The sequence below is a fragment of the Phalacrocorax carbo genome, chromosome 10 (assembly GCF_963921805.1).
Source record: "Phalacrocorax carbo chromosome 10, bPhaCar2.1, whole genome shotgun sequence".
Taxonomy (NCBI): Eukaryota; Metazoa; Chordata; class Aves; order Suliformes; family Phalacrocoracidae; genus Phalacrocorax; species Phalacrocorax carbo.
In genome coordinates this window covers 21,759,750-21,786,105 of record NC_087522.1, presented here as the reverse complement: position 1 = coordinate 21,786,105, position 26,356 = coordinate 21,759,750, and the positions used below count along the sequence as shown (strand labels likewise).

General features: G+C 38.5%; 1 protein-coding gene across 7 annotated transcripts; it reads right to left on the bottom strand.

The window, feature by feature from the left end:
• Positions 1–26,356, bottom strand: PSEN1 (presenilin 1). 7 transcript variants are annotated; one of them, XM_064462390.1, is made up of 12 exons: positions 26,243–26,356; positions 23,375–23,517; positions 21,504–21,542; positions 18,431–18,687; positions 17,170–17,311; positions 13,373–13,440; positions 11,424–11,644; positions 9,028–9,126; positions 7,688–7,774; positions 6,663–6,836; positions 4,496–4,614; positions 1–4,189 (listed from the first exon to the last, which is right to left on the bottom strand). In XM_064462390.1, the coding sequence occupies exons 2-12, from the start codon at positions 23,456–23,458 to the stop codon at positions 4,034–4,036; spliced, it is 1,446 nt and encodes a 481-aa protein (XP_064318460.1). In that variant the 5' UTR covers positions 23,459–23,517; positions 26,243–26,356; the 3' UTR covers positions 1–4,033. The 7 variants fall into 7 exon arrangements, with proteins under 7 accessions (XP_064318460.1, XP_064318462.1, XP_064318463.1 ...); XM_064462392.1 differs by lacking the exon at positions 26,243–26,356 and adding an exon at positions 25,548–25,566; XM_064462393.1 differs by lacking the exon at positions 21,504–21,542.

Below are 26,356 nucleotides of genomic sequence, written 5' to 3'. Positions count from 1 at the left end.
TCAGGATCCATGCAACTTTTATTTTAATAATTAGACAAATACAGGAAAATTTGCAATAATCTATCAAAAATGTATCTTATCAAGAACCGGAAAGGTGTTTAAAAAACATTCACATTCAATTCAGATTTATGTACAAACCAGTGTTTGTAAAAAAGAAAACAGCGAATGCTTTGAGTGTAAAAGAATTCCATTCTAGTTCATGTTTCAGCGTTCCCAATGACCAAGTTACCACTGAGATGCAATCACAGTGCAGACATGTTCCACAGTCTATTAAACTTTTTTCAACAGCATCGTTGCCAAAAGTTTTTTGTTTTTTTTTTTAAATAAAGCATTTTGAGAATTTTTGACATACGGTACTGTCTGCCCAAAATGTACTTCTGCATATTTAATCCTTGACTGCGCTAATGGCAGAACAGTTGTCATCTACAAGCCCAGAGTCCATATAATATACACCTACATGTCGTTAGGTATAGATATATATCTATATATCCAAGAAACACCAGTCTCCTATGCCTGGAATAGTCAGGGTCTGCTTTGTACATTGAGATTAGCCATTTTTAGTGGAGCACAGCCCTTGATTATTTGTCTCAAAGAAGTCATCATCTGCCCAGTCAGAACTATTCTTAATACGTTACAATATCACATGTGTACCTTCAAGACTCACCTCACACAGATGACATTTGAATTTGAGTGCTACCATAATAGCCATACCTAGGTACGACAGCATCATATACCTCTGCTATAAGACCAGCATCCAGGGATCTCTCTTTTTTGCCCTGGATTAAGTCCCCCAATAAAAAAAAAAAAAAAAGTGGCTGGTTTTTAGGCAAGTCTGTAACTCCATATTATGTCTTCCTATTTATTTATTTGAAGCTTAGCCAAAGAAGGAGACTAATCATTGATGTAAGCTGAAAGGGGAGAGAAAGCTATCCTGACACCCAATTTCAAAGTATGAATACTGAAACAGTCACACAACAGTCATCAGTCAGTCTACTTGGGCACAAAAGAGCTGAATCTAGCTACTAGGGTTACACAATAGTTCTTTCAGAGCTAGTCTAATGTGCTGTCATTAACATATTAATTTAATAATAATGAAAACTCCCTCAAAGATGCAGACTACATACCAGATATTTAAGACAAAGGAGAGAAAAGTTAAAAAACCTTCACACCTATGCAATAAAATCCCAAATGCAAACAAAAACTATTCTCAACTGAACCTTAAGGACCCAAGTACTGAGATGATCTTTAGTTGCAAGATATAATTTGGAACATAAACTACCATGACTTGGCATAAAAAGGCAAATCTATAAAATTTCATCTGATTTTTGAAGGTGTATATACGTCTTGGTAATAAGCAGTGTACTTTAACATATATTGGCCTGGGCTTGAAAAGCAATTTCCCTTCTGAATGTATTTTGAGATTCAAACACGCAAACTTCAACAGGTTCTGTGAATAGAAATTTTATAGTCTCCACCACTGTAACTCCACACTAGCTCAGAAACTAAAACTTCAGGATAGCAGAAGCAGCTCTGGGGAGTGGAAGACCGGCAATTCAGAGTTTGAGGATTCTGAGCTCTTCCTTGGGTTGTGCATCTAACACTCATTCAAGTATGTGGAAAGGCTTTTGTGCATTTCCATAGATTCTAAAGCAACTCTTAATGGAGCTAGTGCTCCCATGGTGCATATTTAAGCCAAAAAAACCCAAACAATAAAGATGAATGACCCATTTGAGTAACAACTCTTAACTGAGAGTCAGCTTAGATAGGTGAAGAGATGCTAGTCATGCCAACTCTTAGCAAACTTGTTCTATACAATGAAACAATAGTAAGGATGCCCAGTAGAACACACAAGGGAATTTTCTTAGATATAATGCTCAGCAAAGGGACATGGTACAATAGAATAAAAACAACTCAAAGTCTTGTTAAAAAAAAAACAACAAAACAACAAAAGAAAAAAAGAAAAAACTAACACAACACCAAAAAAAAAGCCACCCAGAAGAAACAAAAAAAAAACCAAAAAAGCAACCAATCTGTTTTAAGTCAGGGTTCATTGCAGCAAAATATGGAACAGTGATTTAAGGTAGAAAACACAAGCAAGTTTGACTTGAAAAGTCAGTGTAAGCAATTTTGATATGGTTAGTTTATTAAAACTATCCATGACAAATCAGCACACAAATAAGATGAACAGAAGTACTTTAGAGGAGACAAGACAATATATTTTATGAAAATGCAAATGCTAACACTACAGTTAGCAAGTCATACTGGAAGAGACAGATGTTTCCAAGGACAATCAAAGTACGCCTTTCTTGATTTTAAAGCACATTTATCTATCACAGCCTTTCTTCCCTTACTTGGGCAATGGTTGGTGAGCATCTGTGATGCCTCAGTCCTTTGAATCTACAGGCACCGAAACAAAGCCCCAGAAAAAAAGTAAAAGGAGCCTGCGTCAGGATTTTGACAGTTGTTCTACTTGGCAAGGACTCCAGTGTCAAGCTGCAAGTAAAATGGAATGCCCATCAACAGTATCCACTCCCTATGCTTCCCTCAAAAAAAAAAAAAGAGGCTTGTACAGGGTAAGAGCCTATGGCAAAAACAACTTCATCTCACACAAGTCTCATTTCCAAGCAATTATTCATAAATGAGTTCTCTCAAATGAAGAAGAGAGTTTAGCCGTTTTAAGGTTTGGATCAATTATTTTTCTTGTTAGAAGTTCAAAACCTCATATCTTCTTTTCAGTGATTTTGAGGTTTTTTTCATTTCTCCAGTCTTCAGTTCCTCACAGAAGAGGTAAAGTGAAGAGGGCCACACATTTTGCTCCTTGGTAACATTAAGTATTCTCTCACCTAACTTATGTACCCTCACCGATAAAGATTCTGCATGAAAAAAAGGTCCCTGCCCCACCTGAGGGTTAGATGGTTGAGTGACCAATATTTCAGGTCAACAGAACTGTAAACCACGTTTTTGAAGAAGAAAAATTTCAGTGATGCATTACAAGTGGTATAAATAGGACTTTGGCCTCTAGATCTGGCAAGCTAAACTCCATCTGGGATTACTATAAATGTCTACATACTTCATAAGAATTTCAATAGAAGGAACATATACCAACAATGCAGTCCATGCTGTTAGTGACTTTTCTCAAACACAGGGTTTGAAATGGTGTTCTAGCAAAATGATCTGCAAGAGCACAAACAGTAAGTCCTGAAATTGCTTTTTAATGTAGTTTATTAACGTTTTAGAATCTAAGATCCAAATTAGGACCTTATGACCCACTAATGCCAAATAATTCAGTCCAAGTCTAAGTAGCTACATAAACTGGAGGAGGTGTACAGAAGGTGCACTCCATGCTTGAGGATACAAAGTATTAAAACTGAGAAAAGGCTCTAGTTCCAGTGTGGAAAAAAAACCCAAGCTTTTGATTTTACTAAACCAAGCACACTCAGGCACAGAGGCTATGAAGTGGTGGAGCACTCTTAGAGTGACAGTACTTTCTCCCTTTGTCAAATTGCTACAAAGTCCTTTCTTGTTACACAGAGTCAGGACTCCACTGTCAAAGAATCACTGCTGAAGAAGTCTGAATTGGGTTCCTGCTCTTCAAGCAGTTACAGGGACAAGTTCCATGTGATTTGTCAGCTTCCTCTGTTAACATCAAGGAAGTCCAAGCACCCTTAATGCTGTGAAAATAATCAACCTGTGGTAAGAGATCACATTGCTGGTGGAAGCATTAGCATTTTTCAGACAAGTGGTCCTTACCAGAGATATGTATATCAGATTACCTCTGATATAATAGCACCCGGTTTAGACCAGCCACCAGGAAGAATCCACTTTCACACAGGAAAATTCATATGGTGCCCAGTGCAGCAGTTGTCTCGGGGGGGGGGGAACACAAAAAAACCACCATCGGAGGAAGTTGTAATGATTCAGGCTTGGAATCTTGAGTATTAAACTGCAGTCTCACTTGAGGACTGAGGGAAAAACATTTTTTTTTTCTCCCACATTTGCTACAAATATCCATAGAATACCAGCATCAAGTGTGCTAGATATAAAACTGATGGAACGCTAGCTGGTCCATGAAGGGTTGCACCAAGTTATCTGTAGCAAAGTAAAAAACTAGCCCAAAGGTTATGGAGATTGGAAGAGCTGGTAAGGCCTTCTTAAAGATGGCAAGAAGCAGAAGTGTAAGGCACAGACCCTGAGGGGAACAAAACAAAACAAAACAAAAAAACATAGGGAGAAATTAGGGAACTCTGACAAGCAAAAGATTTTTTATATATATATAAACATTAATCCCACAGAAATACAAGATACAGTTCATGCCTTCCTAAACTAAAGGCTTAAGTGACAGATGTATAGCCAATGAAAATAACAGCTAAAGCCCTCAGCTTACAGTCTGGCTACCAAATAAACAAATTCCAAAGGAAAAAAAAATGTAACAGTTATGACTCTGTCCCTGATGAACAACAGAAACTATCCGTCTTTAATACTACATTATACTCACAATTAATATGGCTACAAAACACGCTAAAGTTGTATTCCAGTCCCCGCTTGCTGTTGCAGAGGCTTTGCCAACAAGGACACTGTAGAAAATGAAGTCTCCTAAACCTAGCTTCACTCCTCCTGCAAAAGTGAATATATGGCAGCATTAAGTACCAGACAGTCTACTAATATTACATATCAGAAATTGCAGAGAATAATACAGATTTACATTAAGTACCAACAACACTTGCTAGTAAGAACATTTTATTTTCAAAACTAGTACCACTCCTGAATCAAGTGATAAACTCCTGTGAAAGATGGCGGCTTAGGAACATTACACTTCTAATTACAGGATAAATTACTTGAGTGTTTTTCTATATTCCTAGTATCCTGTACATAGAGATGCAATATATACAGACTCAGATATCTGTAATTATATTTGTTGAGGGGGTGCCCACTTTGGTTTGTCATGTCATATTCAACAGAATATTGAAATACAATTCCTCTAAGCTGGCTGAGGAAGAGGGGAAAACAAGTAAATCCCTTGCAGATGGTATTTTATTTGCCAGTTCAAAACCTATACCCAGCAAAATACTCCACTGCCCACTCAATTTTCCTACAGAATTCTTCCTAGCGTAGTTCTAAAAAGTACTTGTGTGTAACGCACAGAGCATACATATCACAGAGGCAAAAACCTAACATATTTAGTCCAAGATGTGAGGTTTAGGAAAATTAATGAGTTAATGTCTTATTCTTTTAAATACTAATTACCACCTTAGCAACAACTCTGGGAGCACAATACTCAATTATTTCTGCAAACAAAGTAACAAAGGTTTCCTGAACATCAGTTCACTTTCTGAGGTTTTAGTCCAAGACACTAAGTCAGAGAGGCCAACACCAGGTCATCCAGGCCAAAACTCACTTTAGAGGAATTCAGAGCATCAAAACAGAGGTGTGACTAGTTGATCACTGGGGGAAAAAGATAGATAAAAGAAAAAAAGAAAAAAGGCAACCCTACTAGCAGGCCTCCATTATATTGCCTAGAACAGTGCATTCATGAAACACTCTTAAGCACTAAAACACTTTAAGTGCTGAAACAAAATCTGGATGCTTGCTTTCAGCATGACAGAACAATAAGCAAAGGCAAATGCTACATAACTCTTTCCACACAAGCGAACCCTCCAAATCTCTAATAAACTGCTCCAAACTTCTATAGTAAGCTAACGCTCGCTGACAAGCCTGACCGGATCACTGCACATCTGTTATTACTGTTTGCTGTAGGAATACAGGAAGAAGAAAATTATTAGTCTGGCCAGACAAGAGTTTTAGTTAACCAGTTAACTAACTAAAATAGCCCAATTCCTAAAATTTCTGCATCTTAATGTTCTTTTTCTAAGCTCTAGAAATGAGAATGGATTTGCAACATAACCTGAGTTTGGAATTTTTGGGACAAAGTAAATTCTAACATCGTTCTTAAAGTAGAAGTCCGTATTTTTAAACAGAGGAGCACCTGAGAATCAGAGGAAGCAGTTGCGCCTGCTAAATATGGCAGCATCACATGGGGAGAGGCATTATTTGACAGGCAGACCTTAATTAATTTAGAGCTTTGCAAATCTAATAGCAGCTTAAACTCCAGCTGGAAATCACAAGTCTGTTAAAACAGTTGAGTATTGATGTCATATGCTCTCCAAAGATACTGCACCTCAGCAAGATGCTGGAGAAAAATAAGCAAGCCCATGGCATTCTGCATTCACTTCATTCTCCAGTTAGGTTTTAAACATTGCTTTCTACAGAGTGGATTACAGTAGTTTAATCCTGAAGCAAAAAAAAAAAAGTTAAGGACTGCATTTACAGGGCCTAAAATGGTGACACACAGCAGAATACTGCATGAAAAAGGCAGAAGCTAATGCAACTGACTATATAATGGTCTGAAAGCAGCTTGTGCATTAAAGTTTTGAGTCTGTTTGTCAAATGGAAGATCAATTTGGCCAATATTACTCACTCCTGCAGCAAAACCAAAAGCTACCAAAAAGCAAATCCATCTATTTCTGAGGCATGGCAGCATTGATCATGAGCAAGAGCAGCTCTTCAGCCTGGTATTAGCTCATAGCATACTGTATCTGTGCAGTCAGGATGACTAACTAGCTTCAAATTTACTAAGCCTTTCATACACAGTACTCCATACTCACGTTCTTCGGGGTCTTCACTTGTTTGAGAGTTACTGGGTAGAGCCTGAACAGCAGCACGTGATTCAGGTGTTGATTCAATGGGTCCTATTCTATTGTCCCTTTGTTGCTGCCATTCCCGACTAAAGCCACCATCATCTGCTTCAGCATCTTCATTCTGAGTCTGGTTTGCGAGAGCTCAAAGGAAGAAAGGCATTTAAGATCTACTTTAAAAATGTGCCTTCTAAAACATAACAGTCTCTCCACATGTAAGATCATAGAAGAATGAGGAAAAAAAAAGAGGTATTCCATAATATTTAGCAACATCTAGCACCGGCACACACCATTACAAGACATTCTCACTTAGGATTTTAGCACTTATTTATACAATCAGGAGTTAATGTGCACCCTGCAGTCACAGCATGTTGCACTCAAGTCCTAGTATTCAGGAGGACTTTGACATAACAGAATGGAAGTTCTGTGGTAACCTAAATTAAAGATCACAGTTTAAGGAATAAACTCTCATCTAGTATTTCATTAGCTTCTTTACTCGACAGCTTAATTTTCCAGTAAAATAGAAAGTTACATTTCATTGAAAGTTACATATACATACACCCCTTCAAGCATGCTAAATCCAGAAACTCTGCTCTGCTTTAATAACACATGTAAACAAACAAACCCCATGTTTTTAAACACTAGCTATATAGCCAAGAGGGCTGGGCACATTTCTGTTTAATACAAATATAAATGAGTTAGCATTATACTATATCATCCCAATTTGGCAAGCAATTCAGCTCAGTCAATAGTTGTCTATCGAGAGTCCTTTAACCAGGAACATCCTGGATCTCAGAAAAACGAATGCAAAAACATTAACTGTACAATAAGTAAGCAATTTTTGAAGTCTTGACAGATTCATCATTCCTAAGAAGGCCTCCATGCTTTCACTCTTCTACAGCAATCAGGGCACTTAAAAATCTAAAAAACAAGTATCCACAAACATGTATTCCAATAAAATGAGAACTATAAAAGCTTGTCAAAGAAACACTCACCTTGTTTATCGTAAGCAGAGGTTTTGGAAGCTTTTCGTTGGGCTTCTGGATCTTCCTCAGCCATGTTCACTAGCCATATCATTGTTGCTATTTAAAAAAAAAACAACCAACAAACAAAAAAAACCCCAGGATAGTTAATCATATCTTCAGATGTATGCAATTCTGAGGTAGTGTTGGCATCAATCCATTCATTTTTCTTTTTTGGATACAACTGTCTTTTGCAACAAGCAATTTTACTCTCTTTTAAGCACAGTAATATCTGAAACACAGCCAGTACCAGCTCCAACATGCATTTACAGAATTTGGGAAACAAAAGGTTTATTCTTACAAGATGTTAAAAAAGTGGCAACAGCTGTTGCGAGAGAAATTACTTCTATATAAGGTCCACTCTGAAAATTTGAATCAATGATTTCTTTACTTTTTTCCATTAACCAGTTATCTGCAAATAAAAAGGTCTACTAAGACTGGAACTGAGGTACCTCAATTCAAAGGCAGTATCCGCATCAAAGATAACTGTTCTCTGCGCCTACCTTCACAAAGAATTCTCCAATATGGAGGCATTTAAATGGTGTATTTTAATGCAAGTTTCTGATTTCTCTGTGTTAACCTCTCCCACAAAACAGAACAACATGCAGCTATAAGTATTATCAGTAAAACACAGCAAGAGTGACATATCTCCCTTCTCTACACTAGTCCTGAAGTAGCAACTTACACCTACAACACACTTCCTGCTTCCAAATACAGGCCTTTCTTGAGCACCTGTAGCATAACGACTTACGATTAACCTATTTCACTGGTTATCCATATGATTATGACCAGCAACATGGAACTTCAGAAACAGTGGAATTATGTACTGGTTGATACACAGGTCATAACGGAAATTTGCATTCAGTAGGTTATTTTTTTGCAACTGCCAACATTGTATCACAAAAGACAAGCCCTGGAGAAATCAGTTCTGTACTGAGGCAACTTCTCCCTTTCTTTCTCTAACACACAGGTTATTTAAGCACTAAAAGTTGATAAATATTTTCTGAAAACAAGTACTCCCTTTGAATAGGCTTAATTCACAGCCTAATGACATACTACTTTGCCAAAACAAGGTATATTACCATTTTTCCTGTTCGTATTTTGTAACAAGACATGCTGGTTTTTATCTTGAAATATCTTAGCCAGAAGATGTTCCACATTTTTGAGTCAACAGTGAAAGGCAAACTGAGGCCCAGGTGAACAGACTAAGAATTCCAGCTGACAAGCATCATGTTAAAACACAGAAAAATGAGAAAATCACTTCAGCTGAGTGCATGATTGTAAGTTTAAAGTATTTAATGAAATGTACTTACAGGAGTAAATAAGTGCTGGGAAGAGAGTTTCATTTCTCTCTTGAGCTGTTTCAACAAGCATACGAAGAGGACCTTTAGGACACAGGACGGCAACCAAATCTGAAAGGAAGAGCGAACAGATCTTACATCACTGCATACATAAGGTTTTTCTATAACACTTGCAGAGACTGGTAATAAGATATAATGCTGCCCTGGACATAGACTTTTGAGAGAGACATTAGCCACGAGTCAGTATCCTACAGGAGTACTTTTTAATATTCTCGGTTATACAACCTACTTGACATATTACTGTAATCTGTATACAAATTTTAAAAATGTGATATTCCTCACTGAAGATATTATGCAGCTGCAAATGTATTTGTGTCTATATGCTGACTTGCAAGTCAAAAGCAAATAATTCATGAAAGCTACTATTCAACTAACATCTTGGAAGTATCCAAGCTTGCTTTCTATTATCAAAGCTTTTCTTAACCCAAGTTTAATATTGAAACAAATTTTAAGACAACAGGTGAGGCTTACGTAACTTCTCTGAAGTAGGCATGACTGCCAATTTATTCACTCTTTGGAGGGGAAAAAAGGTGAATGTGCATGTAAAGAGGAAAAAGCCCAGGTTTATTAAGCATTGTGGAAAAATGCTGTGTTTGCATAGATTTGAGGGGTGTTCAAAGCATATTTAGCATAAGAAAGTTGCTTTCCTCAATTCTTGTTCATGGGACAGTATATGAAACTGGGTGAATCAGTAAAAATGAACTGAAAAGCAAATATTTACAAAATAGAATGACTGTACAAGTTACTCATAGATCAAAGCACAGCATTAAGAAAAAGGGATCTATCAGATGCTCCATTTGCTTTCTCACCTGGATGTTGATGGTTTGTTAACAAAATTTACAAGTCCACAACCAGCCTCAGCTACTTTTCCCTTTTCTTGCTTATTTGGACAGAAAGCTGTAATGTTTATGTATGAACCTTGTTACTACCTTTTACAGTTGTCTACTCACTGTATGTCTTTAAATCCATTCGACACTGAAAGGAACAGCTTACTTGTCCGGAGCTGTAGGTTGCACAGGGCAGACCTTCTGCACCTGAGCTAACTGCCCTAGCACCATTGCCGGTCCCACTCAAGTAAAGAACTCTTAGCGTGGGGTCGCAGGCTTTGAAGCTTACCTCCCCTTCACTCCAAAAAACATGTTACGGTCTTGGAATATGATGTGAAGAGTAATTTTGTTCTGCAATGACTGAATGAAGGCTGAACACTTGGAATACTCAAATTCCAGTCATACAAAGGGTGGAAGTGGGATGAGGGGATGGCATGGTTTTCTTAATGTGCCTTATGATGCATGAGCATACACACAAGGGACATTTTTTCCTCCCTCTGGTGAGGATGACACCCAAGGAGTACACTGACCTACCAGAGCTAATCAAATCTTATTAACCTCTGCACTTCTACAGCTGGACAGATTCTCAGTCTTTATCATTACCAGTGACTTTAACAGTACATGTTCATCACGCTAACATGCATCAAAAAAAATTCAAGTTATGAGCACATCTTCATGGATACACTTAGCTGTAATGTTTTAATTATGCCTAAGTAACTGGATTGTAGTCTTGCCTGGGAACTAAATCGGTATTTGTGATACAGAGTGATCTTTTTACCAAAAGTGTCGAGTGCCCTCTAAAGCCTTATGAAAAAACTACATCTAGGTATCTCTGTCATCATTCTGAAAAAGCGTAATATGCAATAATTCAAATGAATTTTCTTTTTATTAAAAAAAAATCAAGGAAATAGATCTCTCACCTATATTCTTTTAAATGTAAAATTACTTTGAGCAATGAAAACTGCCTTTAATCCTTCCTTGCTTCCTTCTCATTATATTTTTAGGAATGGATCAGGATGTTGTTTCTATGTCCACAAATTTGAGCAAATTATAGGCTGGGCAGATCTATAACTGTATGGGACTGCACACCAACAATAAGATCCTAATTCTGAACATGCAATAGTTTCCAAGGATTCCTGGGGAAAATGAGAAGCCAAAAGCTCTCCACCTCCATAGAAGAGATCAAAATGGCAAAAAGAGGTCTCTTATCTCCTCCTCTCTTGAATTACTTCAATTCTCCTCCCCAGAGAATCTAGAAAGTCCAGAAAACATGAAGTAAGATGGCATCACACAGTTACACAAAGCCCTTAGCTGCAGGGGAGCAATCTCGGTTTAGATGATGATCTTATTTCTGAAGTCTGTAATCACCTTATCCACTACTTTGGATGACACCCACCCCAGACACTTTTTTTTTTTTAAACAGTCTAGTCAGATCTGGAAAAAGTCTAGTCCTGGAAAAGTCAGGAAATAGAAGAAATTCCCACCATAATACCTGTTACTATGCCTTGCCCCAGACCTTACCATACACTGAAATGACAGCCAGGATAAGCCACGCAGTCCACTCAGGAAGGTACTTAATGAACACCAAGGCCATGAGAGCACTTATCATAATGAGATACGCCTGCTGGAGCCGAAGTGGACCCTTCCAATGAATACAGATCATTCCCACAACACCGAAGTTCCAGATTATGAGTGCCACCGTAATGTAGTCCATGGCAACATTATACGTCTTAAAAACCTCGCTAAAAAAAAAAAAGATGGAAATGAATATGGACTGCATTTGCTTAAAAAAAATGGAAACAAGTTATAGATGCAATATTCAAAATATTTTTTTTCAAATTTTCATATTCAATGTAGTGGCACAAATGTAAAATTCTATCTCCAGTTAGTACTTAATTATTCCTCACAAAGAGCATCATTTTACCATTGTTTGCTTCACACCAACACTTTCACTTTTCTAAAAATTTTCATTTAGTGTCCTACTTCCTTCTCAATCAAAGCAGGCATTGATGTGAAAGGACACTACTGCAAAAACAGTAATTTTTAAAAATCAGAAGAATAAAAACACATGAGGTTATAATGGATCTTAAAAGGCATACAAACAGATCTCTACTTACCTGCCGTCTGTGTAATGCAAACACTGCTAACTTCAAAGAAAGCTATACATAGTTATTCTATTTTATTCTTTGCCACAAACACTAAAGTAAAAGGCTTTATTTTTGCATGAACTGTGTCACTCTGTCACACCAAATACTATAAACTAATTAAGACCCTCAATAAATAAAACCAAAACAGACAAATATGTTGTCACCAAGTCACAGGTGGTTTCCACTGACGCAAAGAAGAAACAGTTGTGATGGCTTTTTGCAGATTGTGCTGTTACTAACTCATCAAGCCACTAAGAACCTCATAATTTGCATGATACTTTCCTCCAGGAAATTTGTCTCCCCTAACTGTTAGATAGCCTTTGAGATGTACAGCTTAAACAGGATGCCCCTTACTGCCATCACACAGAATTGGTCTACAAACTCCCTCCTCACTCACTGGGCCTCTGCAAAACGAAGCCAGCACTGCTGTGAGGCAGCAGGGACAGGTGAAGGAAAGCAGAGTGTCAGCAAAGCCTTCAATCCCTCTACTCACACATGCTCATAGAAGAGTGCCAGCGCCAACCCAAACCCAAAGGAAGAGAGCCTGGCAACCTGTCTTCACCCAGACAGCACTGCCCTTGTGCAACACACATTGCCTTGTATTTAAAAAGTTGTTATTAAGGTCAGAGAAAATACCAACCAAAAAAGGCATCACAGATCACTTGGCAAAAATTAGTGACTGAAGGAACACCATTTTCTCCCCCTAGAGACCAAATTAAATAAGCTTCTTCAAAGAGAAGTGTATCTGTCATCAAGTGGTACAAAAATATACACAGTATAATAATTTCACATCCTAACTCTGCTTACAAACCCTGATCAGGTTGCTCATTTTAGAGAATACTGAGTATTATGTGCAACTTTTCTTGATGCCTGGGTAAAGGCATGCTTCCAAATTTGGAAAGAAAAATCACTGAATATATTTTGATGAGAAAGTAGATTCTTTTCAGCGGATTCTTTTCTGCCATTCCCTTGCAAACAGCCTTTGCATATACAGCCCACCAAAGCCATGAGCGAAACAACTGCCCTTGAGTTATATGGCTATGAAAATTTAAGTTATCAGAAGGTATGCTAGCAGAATAAACCACCTTGTGGAAGATAGCTTACTCTGGTGACGCATGCGATGGACAGCTTCTGTATGATATCAGATGCACTATATGGGAAATTTATGGGTTTATTTATGCTTTATGTACCTATATAAAACTAAAAATTTTATTGCAATAGCTTACTCACTATCATTCTTAAGGTTCAAGGGCTACTTCTAAAATAAATACATGCACAAATTGATACATGAAAAATAGCATATTAATGCTTTAGTTCACTTACCCCAGGTAGATGAATGAGAAAAAGAAAAGCAGCAAAAGAGAAGAAATGATAAGCCAGCCATGGATCACCTGGGAAAAAGAGATCAATACAATTTTTTTTTTAGATTCATTATTTTAAAGTTAATATCTACTTTAAAATGCTTTTAAGGTTATTTTCCCTTTTGATTTAAGCAAAAAATGTCATATGTCTCTCTTTGGTTGTTGCTAAATTAATATTTAGCCTATACACTTTATATTTCAATTTACATGTATGAATTTTAAGTGCTTTGTGGTCTTTCATTAGAGGTTCTATACAATGAAAACTGTTGTTCGTGTATTTTTAGGCCATTTCGATAAGAGTGGTATTATAACATAGCAGAAGTATCCAGCATTAACACAGATGGAAGCCATGATTCACTTTTGCTCAATTAAAAAGCCTGCTCTGATTCCAAATCATTTTCAGATACAGTTAAGAATTAAATGCTGGAACACAGAAAAACCTTCAGTGCTCATCTGCTGGAATTCAGAATTAGCATGTCATTGATGAATGATTATATAAGGATTTCTATATTCTCTATCAATAATCTATACACATAATCCCCAATTTTGATATGAGAGCAGATATACATGCCCAACAAGGTAACAGAAAACCATTCAGGGTTGTACTCAGTGGAGACATGCATAGATTTAAACTTGGAAATGATGGGTGCTCACGGCTTTGCACTGAAGAAAATGCATACCACTCTTGTATATTACTGTGCAAAATTAAGAAATAAGATTGAAGAGCCCTGTAACTTCAGTAATCTCATTTCTCAAATGAAACATATATTTGTCAAATTCCCAGCACAGAATCTTTTATATAAAACCAGACCCAATGCTACAAGTAGATAACCAGTCAGAAGCAATAATCTAGAAATTCAAGCTGAGTAAGAAATCCTGCTTCAAATAGACACACTCAACAGAAAATTAGCTGGTTAAACTAGCTATATATGTACACCAGATCAAAGTATTCAGAAACTGTTAGAAATTGTGTTCTTTCTCTTCTTCTGAAAGATGTGTAGTAAAATGTATCTTCTGTTACGGTTTTTAAAATATTTTGCAAGTTAATTTAAAAGTAAAGCCCATATGCACACAGACTAAAGGAATCATGTTTATGCAACTTTCCAGCAAACTAGGAATCTAGCTATTACCGTTAGTAATTTAGTACATTTAGTTTAATACTAAATTTTTCATAAGCATTTTTTAAATTCTCAGCAGTTTAAAAACATTCATTCACTTCCTTCACACTGTCTGCCTTTCAAAACAGGTTCAAATTTAACCTTCAACCTAATAAAACCTGTCATTTAATTTGCTAATCTGACAGATTTGCTTTCCATATTTGCTAGTGTATTCTCAAAAAGACATGGGAATTTCCCACATGTAATAAGCATGCTGCCAGTAAAGGTGCTGCAGGAAAATTGCCAAACTATCCCTCTCAGTCCATCAAACTTTCACCACTCATCGCATGGGGGGTGGACGGGACCATACTAAAGCTGAAGACTGATAGGTACCTGAAACAGAATCCAACTTTCAAACAACCTGTAAAGCTACCTAAGTAGTGAGCTAACAAGAGTAATCTTATTTATCTGTAGAACTAGTTGAAACTGTTTTAAGAAAATGTCACGAAAAGCTGTGTTATTTCTTTTCATAATAACATGACTTCTATCTGTAGTTCTTCTATCTGTAGTATAAGCTCTTAAACTTTCTTACCACTTAAGAAAATAATATGGATACTAATCTTTCATTCTAGTAAAGAGTAAAATGCTAACAATGTCCAACAACAGAGCCATAGTTCAGGAAATGCTTACGCACACTTTGCGTGACTACGGTCAACAGTACTAAAGGGGGTCATTTCAAGAGTTGACTAAGTTGGCATTTTACACAGATGTTTGTTTTATTCTCAGTATGTATCTCATTTGCTACAGCATTTTCCAGATCACCAAGCTCTTTTCATACAAGTGATTTTTCCAAAGTATTTCTTGTAAGTTTTGGTCAGTGTTTTCCTAGGAGGATACCATGACAGGCATGTGGGCCCTCCAATTAAAGAATTTTCATTCTTCATTTGGCAACAGCTTCAACACTAATTGAATGCTGGTACAGAGTCGGCTTTGCCTTCTACAACTTGAATAAAAAATAAGGATTGGAGAATGCAGAGAATTAAAATGAGCTACCACAGCCCAATTTTGGTCAGGCAGGCTAGAACAATGAAGAATGTAGAGAACAATAAATAATATATTAAAGAAAAAAAATCTAGTCAAATAAGATCACCTTTGAAGATGATGTTTCTGGTTAGATTTAGGAGCTAGGATCAGGACCATGCTTACTTATCACATACAGGAGAAACATAGGAAACTAAGAGCAGTAAAGCTGAAACAGTATTTCCTTTCTTCAAAGGAGTTTTCAGAGAAAAATCTTGAAGATAAGCAAATTATCACTACCAGTTGGAGGCCTAACGTTCTTTCATTATAAGTTCCATTCCCGATAATCTAGACTACATTCAACATACAGAACTACAGGTAAAATAGAATTAAATGGACAGGTAACTACATTTTACAGCATTCTGGTACAGCAGCATAGAAACACTTTTAGAAATTCTGAAAATAAGTTGTTAATTATTTCTTTTAATTAGCATAAAATATAACTACAGTAAATTTCTCTTGTCTCATTATTCTGATTTTTTTAGTACAACAATTGCTTTTGTAAAGAGAACATGCAGTGCTTTGTAAGGTCAAGAGGGAAGCCAGAAACATGAAAAGCTTAGTAAAAACTAGTTGATGCCTTCTGCACGTAAGGAGAAATGACTGGCTGCCAAGGAACCTAGCTGAAGTACATCAGTTATTTGACTTCATTAGAATGAACAGAATTGACAGTTTGAAAAAAAAAACTTTGTCAGTACTGATTTAACACCACACTGCAATAGAAGAGAAGGCCCATACCTTAAAAAACACTATTCCAAGCTGTACGCAGATTCAGGCAGAAATCATTTCCCCAGTTGCTCCACAGATACTTAGTAAAGGGGTTGCACCCGCAGCCATGAAGACCAAAACCATTTTCCCCTCCCGAAAACAAAATAAATTGGAGCAAAGCTTTGTGCCAGTGCATGGGTCCCACAGCCTGTTTTACAACTGTGAAATGGATTCAAGGTTCTGGCTGCACACTGGGAAGTTTTATTATGCCAAGCCTTGTCAAATGGGTCCTTAAGACCAAAAGACAACCAGGAAATTTCATGACCAACTCATCCTAGGCAGGTGACATTGTAATAAATATACTAAGCCTGGACTTGCCTAGATTACAACATTTACATAATTGAAGTCTTTCACAGAAGAGCCTGAGAGTCTGTGTTTGCTATAAGAATATTGCCTGGTGCGTACAGTCACGCACAGAGCGTTGGCACACTTCTATACTGGGGGCAGGGTGGGGAGCGGGGAGCCCTTGAAAAGCCTCTGAAGTCCTGAATAGCTTTCAAATTGTAGGACCAGGTCTGTACTTTGTAGTTCTTGACCACAGGAAGATTTCAGTACATGGTACATTTCACAGGAATAGGAAGCAACGCCACACGAATTCTAACCGACAGAACAGCCAGCAGGGTTAGCTGGGGCCTTTGCCCCCACGCTGTGTCAAAGGAACAGAAGCCACAAAGTGGAAACAGTGAACTGAATTAACAGTTCTGCTACTTTTGCTCACTCACCCTTGATAACCCTTAATTTTTTCCATTCTCAATAATCTGTACTAAAAAATAAAACCTGCACAATTACTCAAGTCAATTGTATTTATACTCACCTTGTAGCACCTGTATTTGTAAAGCACAACCAGGAGTATGGTCATGACAATGATAACGCTGATCATGATAGCGGCGTTGAGAATTGAATTCAGTGCTCTCTGTCCTACTGTCTCTGTCTCTTCTGTGAAAGGAGTGTAGATGCTACAACAACAAAGAATCAACTGAAATGCCACTGAACACACAGATGTTTCAGATACACAAGGCCAGCATCAAATGAAATTGCAGTAATCTTTCTATTCAGAGCCGCAAAAGCAACAGGTATTTTCTACTTCTGCAAAATTTTAAAGGTGGCATAGTATCATATCAGACAAAAATTAAAAAAAAAAAAAAAGGCAGCATTTTCCCTTAGGCTTGCCTTTCCTACGTTCTTAGATTACTACTATTTTCTACTTTGTAAAACTAACAAAAACCCCAGAAATCCACGTAGTTTGATGCAATTACTCACATGCTATGAACGATTAGACTGTTGCTGCAGCTAGACATTTGTAAGCACACCATCTAGTGGACTTACAATGAAAGGCTCCTCAGTGATTTCAACAAAACAATGTATGGGCTCAACTCTCTTTTTCTTAAAGAAACAATATAACCTGGGGAAAAAACCCACTTCGTTGCGGGGGGGAGAGCAGCGCACAACACACCATAAATAAAATCTCCAGAAAAATTCTTTGGTCAACAATTTTGACAGTGAAAAAGAACTCTGTGTTTTATTGAAACATTTTATGACATGCTTATATTATGCAAACATTTCAAATCCAAACACCTTGAATCATTTTGACTAAACGTTTTCACAGTGCAACATTTAGACTGATTTGCTGCAGGTTCTGACAACCTCAGTGCTCTTCCTCTGCCTCCTTTCTCTCAAATCAGCTTTCACTGAAATGTTTGGGTTTTTTTTTTTGAAGTTTCTGTAACTGCAACAGAAGTGAAACTCATAAAAGCTATCTTCCTCTTGCATTTGATTTTCTTTATCAAGCAGCATAGGCAAACTAGAACTTGGCATATATATTACTTCATTTAAATGAGTAGGGTTTTTTAAGGTTTATTTTATAAATACCACAGGGCAGAATAAAGTATTAAAATGAGGACTAGGATTTGAACCAAGCAGTAACAACCAAGGTACCAAACTATCTTCAGGCTGGTGGAGGGAAAAGGGAGGCAAGAGGGAGTTCACTGCTTGAATTAGACTCCTGAAGAAATGGAGATTAAATAAAATTGCATAAGTGAGTCCACTGAAAAGATGGGAAAAAAATTGATACATACAGCTGTCCATCCTTGCGCGTATAAAAGCTGACAGACTTGATGGTTGCAACAACGACCACCATGCAAAGTGTGACAGGTACAAACAACATAATGACATGTTTTGCCCCATATTTCAGTGTCAGCTCCTCATCATCATCTTCATCTTGTTCCACCACTCGCTGCATATTGTTTTGTGGCTGCCCATTGGTCTCAGACTCAGGATTGTCATTTCTTCTGCGCTCACTATTATCGTGGCAACGTCTTTCGCTGTTGTCATTCTGCAATACAGTAAAAAAGTTTCCTCAGCAACTATCCACAATCATACTCTTGTACACTAAGTTAAAGATGATCCTGAAGGAGAAACATGGATGGCAATATTTACTGTCAAGAACACTTGCCTCAGCAAGGACTTAAACAGTAGGAATTAATTGCATCACATAGTTATCAAAAGAATGGGAGGGCAGGGTTATGTTAGAAGCATTTGTATTAAAAACAGCAGCAGCTGGAAGCATGGCTGGCTGTACCTAACAGCATATGTCACCTTTCCTTTAAATGGAATTTGAAAAGCTGAATAAAGACAGCTTCTTCCCTTGGTCAAAACTATGGCTGATACAAGTGTGCATGACAGTAGATTACTCACAGCTTGATGAGAATTAACTATTATCTGTTCCTAGAAATAATGCCAGACATTTATGAATCTAACTCCATGACAGTCCCAAGAAAATTTCTATTTTCTATACTGTGTTACTCCCACTGCAGTACACTAACTAGAATACATATTACAATGGAGTTTCACAAGGTATCATGTTCCCACATTTTTAGCGAGAAGAATGACACAGTGATAAAACTCAGGCAGTTCTCAGTCTTTTTACTGAGATTTGATTGCGAAGTTTTAGTGTCATGAGCTAAGCATGCAGATTCTTTCTTTCCCAAGGATACTACTGCACATCCTTTCACTGACATTGCAGAAATTTCACCACTCTTATCAAGAAATGTGGAAGAGCCTCCTAGCCTTCCTGATACTGCTACATGAAACGTCAAGGGTGTAATTCAAACACAAGGACAGAGGTAAACTTTCAGTGGAATGAAGATTAGCCGTAAGCAAAAACAGGAACTGGGAACACCATTTACAAGAAAATGGTCAGGCCTGCATGCCTCCTGTTGTCACAAACCTTTTGCTCCCTCCCCAAGAAGCCCCATCAGTGGGGGGCATTCAGCCTTTTATACATTGTGAGCACATGCAGAGAACACAACAGGAGAGTGAGCTGTGTCTCACCTGCTCTGGACTACAAAAAACCAAAGCCATTTTATGTTTACCTGTCACTCTAAACAAGCCCTAAAATGCAACAGTTTACACAGTCTACTTTTCTTTTTACCTTATTACCATGACTAAAGTCAACGCTGTACTGTTCCTACTCCCTCCGCTCAAGAGGTTTAACATAAAACATGTAATACAAAGATTTTTGATTCCTTACAAAATGAATCTAATTTCTTCATAATTACTTAATTTACAAACAGTTCAGTTCAAGCAAGTGCACTAAAGCAGCTTTAGATTAAAATGTACAATAAACTGAAGGAAGATACCATTTGCAACACCTTTAAAATATCACTCAGTAAAATTGCTCTAGACAGAAGATAGGGCATTGAAAATAACCTAATGTATTTCTGCTTAAGTACTCTTTTACAGGTAATTTTTTCCTTAAACATGCAATGTTAAAATCTCATCACCTGTTCTTAATAGCATTTCCAAACATAACTGCTGACTTGTATCTCATCAACTTACTGAAGTTTTTTGATAAATCAATAGCAATTTTGGAGATTCTTTATACAGAATTTTCCTTCTCTGAGGGTGGAGCTGGATGTTAAGTACACACTCAGGATCTCATAGGGTGGTTTTCAAAAGCACTTAAGTGATTAAGGAGTACAAGTCCCTGGACTTTGAACTGCAAACACTGACACTGCTAAAACTTTGTTTGAAACTTTACAACTTCCCCAAAACATGAAAAAATTGCTTTTATGAAATATTACAAAGTAACACTACATATCAAATGCTCTGCCTATTTATTCCTTTTTTGAGGTATCCTCAGGATCAAGTTCAGCAGGTTTTTCTTAGAGGACAGTCCTTGAAATGTCATTAATTTTTCAAAAAGGAAACTGAACATAATGGGAGGGGAAAAAAAAAAATTAAAATTGTCTTAATTAACAACTAAAACTAGCAGGCAACCAGATTTTTAGAATTAAGGTTTCAACCTTAATTTCAATTTAGTATCATTAACTTAAACTATGTCCTGAAACACATTTTGGGCTCAGTATGATTTCTTACTAAATGAAAGATTAATTATAAATCACTTGGCATTTTGCGTAAAGTCCTCACATACCATTATTGTCAGATAGAAACAGGAGTATGGGAGAATGCAAATAAAGAGATTATGTTTAATTGTTTTGAAATGCTGGCTGCAACTGAACCTCTTTCTGTACAGGTTATAGCTCAAATGTAACACTTTTCACTCCAATAGCGAAAATAATCAATTTCTTTCACTCTACAAGACAACAAGCAGCTTACCTGTCTACATAAACTAAGATGATCGTACATAACACTACACTGGAGATGATCAGAGACTTGGAACGCTTCACAGGTAAAGCAGACCTAGTATTCAGGTTTCTGCATACTTGCACAATACATTGCTCTTTCTCTGCTGTAATAGTAGTCCTGCATGAGGGAGCACCTACCCACATCTTAGGCACTGATATACAAAAAGTAAAATAAAAAATCTATAGCCTTGCAAAGCAAACACAAAAAACCACTACAAAAAACTGCAAAATCAAACATAAAGAGAAAAATTGAAGGAATTAGACCAATATGTTCCACTTTATTCCCTCCACTAGTTAGGAACAAAGATATGATCACAAAATACTTTAACATATTAAAAAACAGTGCATGAAAACCATACCAGCATCAGAAGAGTTATAGGAGTTATTCTCTCATTTGCTGTTAAAATTAGAAAAAAATTGTCCTTCAGGCTACTAAAGTGTAGCAAAATGTGACACGCGCGTGCCCCACTGCTTAAAAGAACAAAGTACACTCATATCCTACCTGATCAGAATTAAACAGAGCAGAGGCCATGGACTCTTGCTGAAGTGGAAGCAAAGGAACAGACTCTTCACTTTCCTCAGACATAGTTAAAAGTGAAAATTCTGAAGCTAAAAAGTCAGTAACACCTGTTGTAACACCGTAAGCAAACGTAAGTTATGAACTACGCGCTTTCAGGTGAATAAACAATATCAAACACAAATGATAGGGTTTGGGGTTTTTTCCCTATCAGGAAAATAGTTAATAGCAAACCCAGAGCAATGCCCCTGAACCAAGAGATTAAAAACTAGCATATTTGATAAAAAGTTTTATTTATTAAATCCACAACTATTCATCAGGAGCAGACCCCACTGCCTGACAGTGGGCACAGACTTCATTAGCTCTTACATACACACCATTTATGTTTAAAGGCCATTATACAGTGACAGATATCAAAGACTGGGCTGAACTCTTGGTGTGTGGCTGGAATAAGAGACGGCAAGTTATAGTACTTAGTGATTTCACATGCTGTTAGCCACAGAAGCTAGATACACTTAAGTAGGAAAGGTATTTTGTACGTAGGTACAAAAACAAAGTGGCTGTGTGTAGGGGAGAAAAATCATTACAACTAAGTATGGAAACTACACTTAGAGTTACACTTAAAGATGGAAAGAAAAAGCACAAGTAGTAGTTATTCACCAGTACAATCTCTCAACGAGAAATAAATAGAACCATCCATCCCCCATTGCTGGGAAGGAGCATGACCAAGTTATCTGTAAGGATGGGGAGCCCACAGCTTACTGTTGAGCTCTGCCTTTTTAATCTGGCAGAAGTTCAGTAAAAGTTAATCTCTCACCTGTCCAAGATGAGAGGAAATGTTTTTCATTCCCTCTGAAGTAAAAGCACAAAGGATGCAGTAGAAAAGTTGCCACTTTTCTCTTTTTATTAATAGTTTCTATAATCAGTAAGGCCTTAAGTCAGACTGACTTCTTAATTAAAAAATAAATTTTCAAATGTTTTATTTTTACTGATCTAGCAGGATGCTGATCTGAAATAAAGGCATAGATTTTCAAAATTCTACTTAAACTGCTGGACTGTACAGAAGAGTTGGAGCAGAGATCAAAATTCTGTCTTGACTCACCACCATAAACATGGCTACGAGTGGCCCAGCCTCATAAGAGCATTTCTGTGTCACAAGGAAACCTGATATTCAAGAGCTATAGCAAGAACAAAGACAGTATGACAAATCCAAGAACCTGAGCACCACACCCAAGCAGATCATCTAAACTTGGTTTTACCAAAACACATGCAGTAACTGAGTGCCATTTTAGCAACAATTATGCACTTAGGTCTTTCAAAATGGTCATATAAAACTTTATGGTTTGAGTTCCCGCTCCCCCTGAAAACCTCAAGAACTCTGAGAACACTTTCACAAGACAGACAGTGCTGCTCTTCCTGTATGGGAGTAGTCCTCCAGCAATAGCAACACCACCCAGACTTGAAGCTCTACCTAGACTAAGATTAACTCTGTGGCTGAGAAACTTGTGAAACAAGCAGACCACAGCCAGGCTATACCAAGAGAGCTCACTACATCCTCTACAGGTCAGTGTTTGACCTGGGAGGATCCCACCCCATTTTCTTATTTTTCTTGAGGGCTTGGTCTTTCCAACTCCACTTTAAACTGGGAGAAGTCTTCTCCGTATATACAAATTAGTTCAGAACATCAGATATTTTACAGAGTATTTCTTTTGGCACTGCTTATCACCACAACAGTCCAGATACAGAAAAATACTCCCAACAAACAGATTTCTAGAGTTCTGAACTGTATTTTCATCCACACTCATAATTCATCCTGATTTAACTGCTATCAGGTAATAAAATTGTTTGTTACATACTGTATTGCTGAGGTGGTTATCAGGGAAGTTTTCTGTCAGCTGTCCATGCTGAAACTGGGGTAAATGTGCAGACAGTTCTGTCATTGGGGCTGCCTCCGGAAATTGCTTGTTCCTACACAAAATGGATCTTTCCTCTTGAGATGCTGAAAGGGAAAACGTGGGTTAAAAGCCTCTGTTCTTATACGACCAAGTTCTCCATCCCCTCCCTACCCCACCTTTTAGAGTTCATGCAGACCAAAGCTAACCATTTTCTAACTACACCGTGACACCAAACTGTATCGTATCTTTACTATGAGGTCATAATAGGGATTTTCCAGAATAAAAATAAGAGCATCTAGGTGTTATCAAATTAGTTCATCAGCCACGGAAGTAAGCCATCAACAAACTAATAATTCAAAACAGTTCTCCATTCCTTCTTGGGCAATAAATGAGCAGCACTGCATGCTTGCTCAGAGCACAACTTGAATGTTTTGATTTCAGCAGAGTACAATTGCTCCAAGTCATTTGGTTTTAGATTGCAAACAAGCTCAAAGGGAATCTTCAAGCAAGGATGACTGGGTTACACTTGATCGTTTAAAATCTGGATACTTTAATCTGTAATACCTAAGAGCGACCTAGAGCTACACAAAACAGTATTTCAGCTGAGCCTCACGAACTAATGTGCACTCATTTCCCCTAGTGGTAGGTTTTACGTATCAGCTAAATATACATAAACACACCATACACTCGTAACACCTTTATACCTTCTTCCATAATAAAGTCACGTGCTGACATTTTCCTATGCCAAGCATGAATAAACCCTATGCTTCATAACAAAGAAGGATAAAGCAATATAGGGGAAAGAGGAAGAAGGGTGATGTAACTACTTAAGTTTCACAAAATACGTAATTTCAAGAAACAATGAGTCGGCCTAGATAAATCGCTGGCTTGGTTACACAAAACACAGGGAAGTGAATAAACCACTGCCTGAAGGGTGGAGTGACAGTTCCCACTTCCATCCCAAGCGGCTCCTGCTCCTACCTTGTGCCAACTCCAGCACTCATCAGTCCTCTTTACAGTAGATTTTACTCACTAAAATGGAATAAAACAAATCCAGGAAAAGAAAACAAGAATATTTTTCTGCTGTTTTGGTATACTCAATAATGTATGGAGGGATCTCGAAAAACTCATACAAATGAGGACATCAGAAAGCAAGGCCTCCCACTTTTGGCAGCAGCAAGGCACAAGCGCTGCCATGCAGCATCTTACTCAAAGAGGGAGTTAAGCCTATTTTCATACACACCAAGATGCAAAAGCTGTTTCTCTACTTACAAATATATACATATATAACTTAGAAGACTAGTGCACAGTGCGTACTAACTTCAGCAGGGATGTAGCTTACGCTGAAGAGCCATTAGGAAGCAATACCAATTTAACAAGTCTAGTGGGAGCATGCAAACTGTCTGGAAAAAGAAAGACAATGTCATATTCACTTGAAGGGCTCTCTTCCACGTTTGTAATTAAAATAAAGCACATCTAATTTAAAATATAATGAAAAGTAAGATTATATGAAAATAAACAGGCATTACATTGCTTTTAAAGGTTTTGCTCCAATTCTTTGGTTGGGCTACCGAATATAAAAAATGTTGTTTTAAGGCTGCTGTTGCTAAAAACTCTCAGTGACAGGCGCACCGCAGAGGAAAAAGTTGAGTGTTTTTAGCCAAATGTGGAGTATCAGAATGTGATTTTTCACATAGCAGCATGTCAAAATTCTAATTAAATTACAGGAGTTAAAAAAAAACCCAACCAAACCAAACCCAAAACACCAACCCACAAAATCCTATTTAAAGCCTGGTAAAGAAAACCACTACAAACTCAAACAGAAAAACAGCTACTGAGGAGCAGAGAGAAAGTGAAGACAGGGAGGAGTAACTGACAGGAGTTGCACCAAAGCTTGAAGGACAGTGTCTAACGGGCCTCAAAACTTACGGTTTGTTAAAGCAACCTCTTTTGAAAACTCAAGAGCTGAGAAAACAGATTCAGGACATTTTCCCAAAGAGCTTTATTTTCCATTTTTTAAATAAAGGAACACTCCCGAGTTTTAAATGTAACTATGAATGAATGAAATGTAGAAATGTCTGCGTAAACAGACACAAATTAAATTTTTACTTGCTTCACCTGAAAAGGGACTCACCAAAATGCTTTTCTAATCAAGCTGTTTAATATTAAAACAGCCTGTCTATAAAAGTTCTTCCTTGCTTCCTTTGCCTTTCCTGAGCGGGGAGAACAGGAGTTACCACTGCAGTTTTCATGCGTTTACATTTGGCCTAACACGTCGAGGCAACACGCCAGCGAGCTCTGCAACGCTTTCTCTGCTCGGAGGAGGAGGAAGAGGAGGCATCCCCCAGCCACAGCACAGGCGGCGCGGCCCGGGTAACCCCCGCTTTATCTCCCAAATAAGCAACAAGCAGCAGCGGCTGCTGCTTCCCCGGGGGAGCCCCAAGCGCCCCGCGGAGCCCGGCCCGGAGCAGCCTCCCATCGCCGGCCCCACCCCGCACCAGGCTCCCAGGGCGAGGCCACGGGCTGCCCCGCCGCTCCCGGGAAGGCCCAGGGGCGGGGAGGGTCCCCCGCGGTGCTGGGGTGAAGGCCCGGCCCCCCGCGGCCTGACGCACCGCGGCCCCACTCGTGCCCACTCCGCCCCGGCCCGCCGGCCTGTGGCGCAAGGCTGACCCGCCCGGCCGGCCGGCCCCGCTGCCGCCCCGGCTCCGGGTGGCGCGGCGCGCCCGCCCCTGCGCCCCAGACGCTGGGCGGCCCGCCGGGTGCTCGCCCCGATATAGGCGGCGGCGTGCCCGGTGCCGCCCCAGCCCCCCCGCTGACAGACAGACGGACCTGCAGGGCTCCCGCGGGCTCCGCCACCGGCTCCTCGCTGCCTCCCAGCCCAGCGCCGCTCGCTTCCGGCCCCGGCCCCGCCCTCCGCCGCGACCTCACGTCCGGCGGAGGCGG